The sequence below is a fragment of the Ranitomeya variabilis genome, chromosome 4 (assembly GCF_051348905.1).
Source record: "Ranitomeya variabilis isolate aRanVar5 chromosome 4, aRanVar5.hap1, whole genome shotgun sequence".
Taxonomy (NCBI): Eukaryota; Metazoa; Chordata; class Amphibia; order Anura; family Dendrobatidae; genus Ranitomeya; species Ranitomeya variabilis.
In genome coordinates this window covers 658,070,202-658,081,094 of record NC_135235.1, presented here as the reverse complement: position 1 = coordinate 658,081,094, position 10,893 = coordinate 658,070,202, and the positions used below count along the sequence as shown (strand labels likewise).

Genomic DNA, 10,893 nt, shown 5'->3' with positions numbered 1-10,893 from the left:
TGACCCACAGTCTGGCTTCTCATAAATTAGTGAAGAAATCTGTTTTGTTTTTTAGGTAGTCATCTTTGTGTGTTTCATTACAAAAGGCAGAGAGCAGAGCATGAGCATTTTTTTCTCTGGCCAGTACACATCATTTATGATTCTATAATGAATGCCAGTTTTATGCAATCATCCACAGTCCTGTCTTTTATAGACCGTTACCTTGTTTTGTACTGTTTAAGTGTTAAATGTTTGTTTTTTGGTTTCACCTCTCTACATGCAAGGCTCAATCGACTGATTTTTTTTTTCTAGTTACAAATAGTTCTGTTTCCAGCAATTAGTTTTCAATTCATCATTTTGTACATTTTCTTTTTTTGGCAATGTACACTCCTCAACATTCAAATGGCAATACCAAAAAGTTGTGGATTTATGTAAACCACAGGATGGATATACATGCTAGTGATTTGCCAGTAATGAAAAAATGGAAACAAAATTTTCAAAACATGTTGATTTATTCAATATCAACTACGTGCGTCTGCGCAGAACTTCTCTCCACCTAAATATGTTAGTCGCTATCAATGAGATTATTAATGGTTGTCTATGGAATGTTCTGAATTTGGGCATGCAAATCATCAAGATCCTGATGGCAGATCCCTTGGCAGTTGCCGACCAAAGGCATCTCCAAGCTAGATGTGAGACAAGTCTGGATATGTAGCAGGCTATGGAGGCACGTTTAGGCCACATATGATGCTCCATAATTCCATGGATTTTCATTCTTGGTATGGCATTTTCAATGTTGAGGAGCATATATAACCGAAGTATAAAGAATCGATTAAATGTAAAATGTTTAGTAGTGACAAGTGTGGTTATCAGGCGCTCCTTTAGTTAACGGACATTTAGTTGTTCCAAACATTTGTTAAAGGGTTACTCCGCTAATTTTTATATTGTTGGCCTATCTTAAGGATAGGATAACAACTAATCTGATGTTAATGATCTATCAGGTGTAATTTATCAATGTTATTCACCACATGATTTCACTTGAAATTTTTTAAACCATTGTTTTCTGTATTAACTTTTATGCACTAACTATGTGTTATGTTAGCCAATTGTGTCTAAAATGTGTAAACTAAGTCTATATCGCCTGTTTGTGGGACAAACTGATATGTTTTTAAATTGAACAAATAAAACCAAGAATTAATTCTGGACAACTGGCTTATCTCCTTTTCTTCAAATCGTTAGGTTAGGTCATCAAGAGAAAAGTAGTGAAGCAACTTTTTAATGATTTACTACTATAAATTGCATGACACGTGACTAACTGTTCTTTCTTTCTAGTTCAATATGTGAATAAAATTGCTTAAAAAAAGTCTTCTTCGTTGTATGATTTCTCCAATGTGTACAACAAAGATGTGCTTTGTAGTTAAAATAATTCCTACGTTCTAGACATGAAAATGTATTTTATGGGGAGAGGTCTTTGATGTACAATTACAACTGACTTTTTGTAAAACTATTTTCTACCTTCAGCATGAGAGAATGGCTTCCCCCCCATGCGAGTATGTTGTTTGACAAGTTCTAATTACTAAAAATATTTACAACATCCAAATACAAATATGACTTCTCGCCTCTTTTTTTTTCTGCTCAACAAAAGTAAAACCTTTCCCACGATCTGGACATAAAAATAATTGTTATTGTTTGTGAGCTCTTTGATGTTCATCAAGGCTTGATTTCTTTTTAAAACATTTACCATATCCAAAGATGAATAAGACTTAGCTCAAGACATGATTTAAAATAAAACATTTCCCACATTCTGGGCAAAAACAAAAGTTTTATTGTGTGTGAGTTCTTTGATGTCTATCAAGGCTTGATTTCTGATTAAAATATTTCCCACACTCAAAACATGGAAATGGCTTGTGCTCTGTGTGACTTCTCTTATGTTTGGCCAAATTTGATTTCTCTGCAAAATATTTCCCACATTCAGGACATGAATATGGTTTCTCTCCTGTGTGGGTTTTTCTATGTCTAACAAGACTTAATCTCTGGTTAAAACATTTCCCACATTCAAAACATGAAAACGGTTTCTCTCCTGTGTGAATTCTGTAATGTTGAACAAGAGCTGATTTATTGTTAAAACATTTCCCACATTCTGAACATGAAAATGGCTTCTCCCCTGTGTGACTTCTATGATGTCTAACAAGATCTGATTTCTGGATAAAACTTTTCCCACATTCAGAACATGTAAATGGCTTCTCCCCTGTGTGAGTTTTTTGATGTGTAATAAGAGTTGAATTCTGATTAAAACATTTTTCACATTCTGTGCATGAATATGACTTCTTCCCTGTGTGAAGTTTTTGGTGTCTAGTAAGACTGGTCTTGAGGGTAAAACATTTCCTACATCTCGAACATGAAAATGGCTTCTTGTTTCTGTCAGGTCTTTGATGTTCACCACCACGGCCACGTCTGTTATTTCTTTTTTGCCTAACAGTCTGTAAAGGATGAGGAGATAGATCTTTACTGTGTAGGGCTGAAAGTATATCGGAGGCAAATAAATGCTCTTCATATGTATCACGAGTGATATCTTCATATTTTAAAGCAGATGACCATGATTTCAGATGTTCTTTGGATCTCTTGGTAGTACAGTCACCTAAAAATAAAACTATGCATTATTTGAAGTTATGTTAAAAAATATATATCTTGACATTTTATATACAAACAATTTTATAGAAATTGCAAGTTATTTAGCAAAGCTCAATTATTCATTAACCCCTTAACCCCCAAGGGTGGTTTGCATGTTACTGACCGGGCCAATTTTTACAATTCTGACCACTGTCCCTTTATGAGGTTATAACTCTGGAACGCTTTCATAGATCCCAGTGAATCTGAAACTGTTTTCTCGTGACATATTGTACTTCATGTTAGTGGTAAAATTTCCTCAATATTACTTGTGTTTATTTGTGAAAAAAAAGAAAATTTGCTGGAAATTTTGAAAATTTCAAAATTTTCCAACTTTGAATTTTCATGCCCTTAAATCACAGAGATATGTCACACAAAAAAACTTAATAAGTACCGTATTTTCCGGCCTATAAGATGACTTTTTAACCCCTAAAAATTGTCCCAAAAGTCGGGGGTCGTCTTATACGCCGGGTACGGCGTGTGCAGGGAGCGATCATGGATGTTCCCAGGGTCTGAAGGAGAGGAAACTCTCCTTCAGGCCCTGGGATCCATATTCATGTAAAAAATAAAGAATAAAAATAAAAAATATAGAGTTTCCGGGAGGCGGGACACATAGATGGCCGCATCTTAAGCAGCTCCCTGCTAGTGGGACCTAAAGTGCACCTTGCTGTGCCCACAGACGCCGCATTTGTGTCAGACAAGTGACCGGAGACTCACTGCAGGGGCCAGGCATCACCACCTGCCTTTTTCTCCCGGAATCCAAGGCTGCACGAGCCTGAAATTAACCCCCCGGCCGACACACGTGCTCTCTCGCCCGCCATCTTGGAGGCCTGGGAGAGGGAGAGTTTTTCACCCCGCTGTCAGAGGACTCCTACTGAAGACAGGAGCCAGGTAGGAGCGGAGCCCCGCAGCGCAGAAGCCTCCAGTGTGTGCTTCTGCCAGCAAAAGAGACCACACACAGGCAGCAGTAACCAGCGGCACCCGAGAGACTGCATTCCTCGGCCCCCCCTCCCCGCCGACATACCTCCGTGCTTTATCAACACACCGCTCAGCTCAGTAAGGAGGGAGCTGCTCCTGGGAGACTGCAGCTACTCCAGTGTTTGCGAGATACTTGGGGGAAGATCACTATCTTCCTAGGTTTTCTTTTACAAAATCCTCGCCAGGAGTCTGAACTTTACAAGCCGTTCATACAGGCTGCACTTCCAAAATTGACCACCAGAGGGAGCCAACACTCCACCATTTAAAATAACTGCAAAATAATTCTAAAACAAACAAAAAAAAAAAAAAATGTAACCTTCATTACTGCATGACTCCCTAGTTAATATTTCTGCTGCATCCATTTTTACAGACATTCTGATGAAAAAATATCTCATCACACCTGAAACAAATATGGCCAACAAACAACCTCCCAAAAAGACAACGGGAGCAAATAAAGATAAAAATATAAATAAGACCCCTTCGGCACCAACAATACAAGCCGGGAAAGGCTCACCGTCTCCGAATAAGTCTGATGACTCAGCTACCCAGTGGGACTTTGATGATACTCAGGTGGAGGCACTAGCAATAAAGGTCTCTAAGATCCTCATGCCAATGTTTGACTCAAAATTTAACCAACTGCAAACCTCTATTAATTCAGTGCTCACGCAAGTTACCACCCTAACACAAAAAATAGGGGAACTGGAGAATCGTGTGGTGGACTGCGAGACCTCCTCCTCAGATATCCGCTCAATCCTTACACGCCAACAAACCACCATTGACTACTTGAAGGACAAGGTCGACGACTTAGAGAACCGGAGCCGAAGGAGCAACCTGCGGTTCGTGGGCATACCTGAATCGATCAGGGGAGAGGATCTCATCACTTTGTTAACAAAGGACTTGCCTAAGGCCCTGGACTTATCCTTCCCACAGAGTCCTCCTTTGATCGAAAGAGCACACCGATTGGGAGACCAGATCCCTGATGAGAAAAGGAGACCAAGACCAGCGATCGCTAAATTTCTATACTACACGGCTAAAGAGGCCATTCTTAGAGCATATAGACAGCGGCGTTCACTTGTCATCAGAGACTTTCGGGTCCTAATATTTCAGGACTTCTCACCAACAGTAACTGCCAGGAGAAAGTTGTTTACCCCAATCTGCAGTCAACTGGTAGAGAAGAACATCAGGTTCCAGCTGCTATTTCCGGCCAAACTCAAGGTGACAGAGAATGGCCGAACGACCGTATATACAGACCCGGATGCAGCAAAAGCGCACTTCCTTCCTCAAGATGATGCTGACTAGGAGAGTCAATTAAGATGATACTGATCATCTCATTTGTGTTATGGCAGAACGTTACTTTGCCTGTCAATTATCCATGTTAATGTTTATATGTTTACAGGTTTATGTCTCCCATCCTGGGAAAGTTAATCTGTTGCTTTTTTCCTACCAGCTTCAACCTACCCCCTTCCTCCTGAGGGCACGCGGCTTCTTACCCTATCCGGCCTACCTTGAGGGACCTGCTCGCTGGGACAGGACCCGAAAGACCCAGAAGCAAATGTTTCCAATATTCGAGATGCCCAGAGCTGGAGTAGGATGAGTACCGCATCCACACAAATTACACCAGTACATGCACAACCACATACATTTATTTCTTGGAACGTGGCAGGATTGAACTCCCCAGTGAAACGCAGGCGTGTTCTAACCCATTTGAATAGATTTAAGCCCGATGTTGTTTTCCTTCAGGAAACCCACTGGAAGCAGGGAGAAGATAATTCTCTACGAGCTCCTTGGATTCAAAAGTGCTACACGGCCACACATACCACTAAATCGAGGGGCGTGGCCATTTTACTGGGGACTTCATTATCTTACACGCTGCTAGAGGAACACTCTGACGCAGAGGGAAGATTTCTATATCTCCTGCTCCAGATTGGAGACACTGTTTATACACTGCTCAATATCTACGCTCCAAACAGCCCTAACAGCACTTTTTTCTCTAATCTATATCAGTTTTTATTATCTAAACGTATAGACAACCTTATTTTGGGTGGAGATTTTAATGCTGCTCTTTCCCCACATCTGGACAGATCCTCCAACTCACCCCATGACAATCAGACTGCTCAAATTATTGTAAAAATGATGCAGCACACTGGTTTGTGCGATCCTTGGCGCGTGCTCCACACCACGGAGAAAGACTATACGTTCTATTCACGGGTGCATGATGTGCATTCAAGAATAGATTATTTTCTACTTACTGATACCTTGTTTGAAAAGGTGGAAAACACAACAATAGAAACCATTGAGGTGTCGGATCATGCGCCAATTACATTACGGCTCTTTCTGAACCCGCCAAGATATCCCTTGAGGCATTGGAGATTTCCATCATATTTGTTTAATTCAGAGGATTTTAGGGGATTCCTTCAGACACACTGGAACAACTTCCTAGACGATAACATGTCATCCTCCTCAGACGCGTCCTTACTGTGGCGCACCTCTAAGGCAGTGATGAGAGGCCATATTACTTCCTACCTGATACATCAAAAGAGGGAAAAAAGGGCAAAATACCAACTTTTACACACGGACCTATTGACTGCCCACCAGGCCTATCTGATTGATCCCACAGACACACTTAAAAAACAAAATTACCTAGAAGCCAAACGACTCATTGATACTTTCACTATTGCCCAGGCTACAAGAAGTATAGATTTCACAAAGAACCATTATTATAGGTGGGGCGGAAAGACTGGCAGCTTACTGGCACGTTTAACTAAGCCGTTCCACTCTAGACGCACAATTGTACAAGTGAGACACCCAGAGAACCATCAAGTGGTCACATCAGAAAGGGACAAACAACAGGCCTTCCTAAAGTACTATACTGAACTATACAGAGAACGACCATATAGCTCGCAGGACACGTGGGATCTTATATCCTCGATTGCACTACCAAAAATAACGGGAGACCAAAGGGAACAGTTGTCAGCTCCAATAACTATTGAGGAGGTGCAGTCGACGATCAAGTCCCTACACAATAACAAGTCACCAGGACCTGATGGTCTAACTGCTGAGTATTACAAGATGCTGCAGCCAGATATCACCCCCATGATGGTGGATTTGCTTAATACCATATACGCACAGGGGGAACAAGTGGAAGGCTTCCATGAAGCCCATACAATTCTTCTACCCAAACCAAATAAAGACCCTCTTGAGGTAGGCTCATATCGCCCGATATCCCTACTAAATGTAGACTACAAAATACTCACTAAAATCCTGGCGGATCGCTTGCAAGAGTTTTTACCAGGTTTACTTATACCCTCACAACTGGGTTTTACAAGAGGCCGCCACTCTGCCCTGGGAGTTAGGACGGCTGTGGCCGCAACAGTTCTTGCTAAACAACAAAACTGTCCTCCCTCACTGCTACTCAGCCTTGATGCTGAGAAGGCATTTGACTCAATATCATGGAGCTTTCTGAACACGGTTTTAAGGCACAGAGGCTTTGGCGATATTTTTCTTAGATTTCTACACATCATACAACATAACGCAACCACTAAACTATCCATAAATAATTTACTATCTCCTCCAATCATTTTGGAAAGGGGAGCAAGACAGGGATGCCCAATCTCACCGATACTTTTTAATCTGGCACTGGACCCACTATTAAGGTACTTGCAGAAGTGGCCAGGTCTTCAGGGATTACAATTTGGGAATACTGAAATTAAAACGATGGCTTTCGCAGATGACCTTTTAATCTTTATGTCAAGACCTCGGGTCAATTTGGGCCCTTTGCTTTCAATAGTAGAGCAAAAGGGAGCAATAATAGGTTTCTCAATAAATGTGACAAAATCTGAAGCTCTGATGCTTACGGGACCTGCAAAACCTACGTGGGCTCAAAGTTACCCTATCCAGTGGAAAACCCAATCTATTACATACTTGGGTGTTCAAATTACTAGATCTCCAACAGAACTGCAGCGGACTAACCTGCAGGCATTTATCAAATCATTACAGGACGACTTAAATGCGTGGAGCAAATTCACCCTCTCTTTTATAGGTCGGGCAAACCTAATAAAAATGATCTCCTTCCCGCGGCTGCTATACCTGTTTAATGTCTTACCGTTCTATCTAAGACCCGTAGATGAACGCAACATCAATCGACTATTCCGCAATTTCATATGGCAGGGAAGGAGACCTAGAATTGGACTGTACATCCTCCAACAGCCTAAGACTAATGGGGGAATCAATTTCCCAGATGTTAAATTATATAATCTGGCAGCCAATATGCGGATCCTTAAGGACTGGCTGAACGGTACATCCACGTATTCATCCAATAACGTAGAATCATCTCTGATAGATAATAGGTCCCTGGTAAGCTTATTACATTCCCCATATCCCTCATTAACATCAGACCATAAAAATAACCCCTTATTTATGTCAATGTGGAGGACGTGGGTGGTGGTACGTAGGAGGCTACACTTGTCCAGTGGTGTTTCACTTGCACAATCATTTTCCAATAACCCTAGTTTCCATGATGGAAAGGCACACCCCATCTTCTCTAGATGGCAGAGAGAGGGTTTACAATCCATTGGAGACATAGTTGACACACAGACAAGAACTGTCATTTCATTTGCTCAGGCATGCACTTTGTTTGACTATATACGCGCACACCCTTTCCACTACATGCAGCTGCAAAGCTACGCACATAGTGTCATACACGCTTTCAATGACAATGACTGGCAGGACGAATTACTGAGCAAGTTGAATACAGGCACTCAGAATAAGGGTCTGGTCTCGGAGTACTATACATTCCTCCGTCCTTTGATACAGTATGATACCGTAGGGGTGGGAATTACAAAATGGCAGGTGGATGATGTCTCCTTTACACCATCTCTTATCTTGCGGGCATTACAGAAAGCACTCAAATATATACCTTCTGTCTCTTATTGGGAAATGGCGTTACAGATCCTGCACAAGACCTATGTTTCACCAAAACGTAGTTATCTGATGGGGAATCTGGCGAGCCCGGCCTGTTCTAGATGTGGGGAACCTGAAGCGGACCATTATCACTGCTTTTGGGCTTGTCCACAAATTCAATTGTTCTGGCAACGTATATATACCTTCGTGTCGACGCACACCTCATATAACATCACACTTACTCCAGCCTGGGCTCTCTTTGGTCATATTACGGATAGTGATGTCCATATACCATACCATGGTAAAAAATTCCTTTTTATTATCTCAGCTGCAGCTCGTAAGACAGTTCTGCAAAACTGGTTAGCGCCTAAAGTGCCCACACTGCGACTTTTCCTAGAGAAACTTGCTTTTCTGTTTAGAATGGATTGGATAGACGCTTCCCTCCAAAAGGAGAGGAGGACTCAGACATTCTTTGACACATGGGAACCATTTATAGCGATCCTTCCGACTCACACTAAGCAAGGAATTAGAGATTGTTTTAAGATGACTACTTGGTTCTTGGAACAAACAATAGCAGGTCGTCCGCCTCTGTGAGGATGACTCGCGGATTGGGTCATATAAACCCGAGGATGTAGGAGTGGAAGCCGTGTGCTCTCCCCCCTTCCCCCTTCCTTCATTTCCCCAGATGTTTCCCCCCCCCCCTCCCCCCCCCCCTCCATTTTTCTAAGTATTTTCCTCATACTTCTCTGTCTTTCTGCCCATTCTGGCATAACGTCAAAATATGGCAACGACAGATAATAAAGACCAACAACAGACCTTTTAGATTAGCCATTCTACTTATTTGTTATGTCTATGTAAATTATTTTATTTACTTATTCCGTATTGCTCGAAATGTGACGTAACATTGTCTGATTGATACAAGAATGTGCAGATTTTATATTTGTATTGTCAAAAAAGTTTAATAAAAACATTATTGAAAAAAAAAAAAAATAAAAAATATGGATATACTCACCCCTCCAAGAAGCCTGGCTGTCACCGCTGCAAGCGTCTGCCTCCTTTCCTAAGAATTGCAGAGCGTGAAAGACCTTCGATGACGTCACGGTCAGGTGACCGGTCACATGAGCGGTCACGGACCAATCACAAGACCGTGACGTCATCGAAGGTCCTTCACGCTCTGCAATTCTTAAGAACGGAGGCAGACGCTTGCAGCGGTGACAGCCAGGCTTCTCGGAGGGGTGAGTATATCCATATTTTTTATTTTTATTCTTTATTTTTTACATGAATATGGATCCCAGGGCCTGAAGGAGAGTCTCCTCTCCTTCAGACCCTGGGAACCACACGCCGTATAAGATGACTGGGCGTATAAGATGACCCCCGTCTTATACAGCAGGCATATCCCAAATTCCATATTTTATATGGAAAAGTTGGGGGTCGTCTTATACGCCCAGTCGTCTTATACACCAGAAAATACGGTAATATTTCCCACATGTTTACATTACATCAGCACAATTTTGGAACCCACATTTTTTTTTTGTTAGGAGTTAAGGGTTCAGAGTTGACCAGCGATTTCTCATTTTTACAACACCATTTTTTTTCTAGGGACCACATCACATTTTAAGTCACTTTGAGGGGTCTATATGATAGAAAATAACCAAAAGAAAATACCCAAAAGTGACATCATTCTAAAAATTTCACCGCTCAAGGTTCTCAAAACCACATTCAAGAAGTTTATTAACCCTTCAGGTGCTTCACAGAAATGAACATTTAACTTTTTTTCACAAAAAAATTACTTCAGATCCAATTTGTTTTATTTTACCAAGGGTAATAGGAGAAATTGGACCGCAAAAGTTGTTGTCCAATTTGTCCTGAGTACGCTGATTCCCCATATGTGGGGGTAAACCACTGTTTGGGCACACGGCAGAGCTCGGAAGGGAAGGAGCACTGTTTTACTTTTTCAACGCAGAATTGGCTGGAATTGAGATTGGATGCCATGTCGCATTTGGAGAGCCCCTGATGTGCCTAAGCAGTGGAAACCACCCAATTCTAACTCCAACCCTAAGCCAAACACACCCCTAACAGTAATCCCAACCCTAACCATAGCCCTAACCATACACATAACCCAAACACGCCCCTAGCCCTAATCCCAACGCTAACCACACCCCTAACCCCGACACAGCTCTAACCCCAACACACCCCCAGCCCTAATCCCAACCCTAACCATAACCCTAACCCTAATCCCAACCCTAATACCAACCGTAAACGTAATGTAAACCCTAACCCCATCTCTAGCCCCAACCCTAACTTTAGCCCAAACCTAACTCTAACATTAGCCCCAACCCTAACTTTAGCCCTAACCCTAACTTTAGCCCT

At 41.8% G+C, this 10,893-nt stretch overlaps 1 protein-coding gene across 3 annotated transcripts in view; it reads right to left on the bottom strand.

Moving 5' to 3' along the window:
* Positions 1-1,167: 1,167 nt before the first annotated feature.
* LOC143767499 (gastrula zinc finger protein XlCGF66.1-like) overlaps positions 1,168-10,893 on the bottom strand; it is a 32,559-nt gene continuing 22,833 nt past the window's right edge. For all 3 annotated transcript variants that reach the window (XM_077255890.1, XM_077255891.1, XM_077255888.1), the window contains one exon: positions 1,168-2,617. In XM_077255890.1, coding sequence (XP_077112005.1) covers positions 1,803-2,617 — 815 coding nt within the window. In that variant the 3' untranslated portion in view covers positions 1,168-1,802. The remainder of the gene's footprint in view (positions 2,618-10,893) is intronic.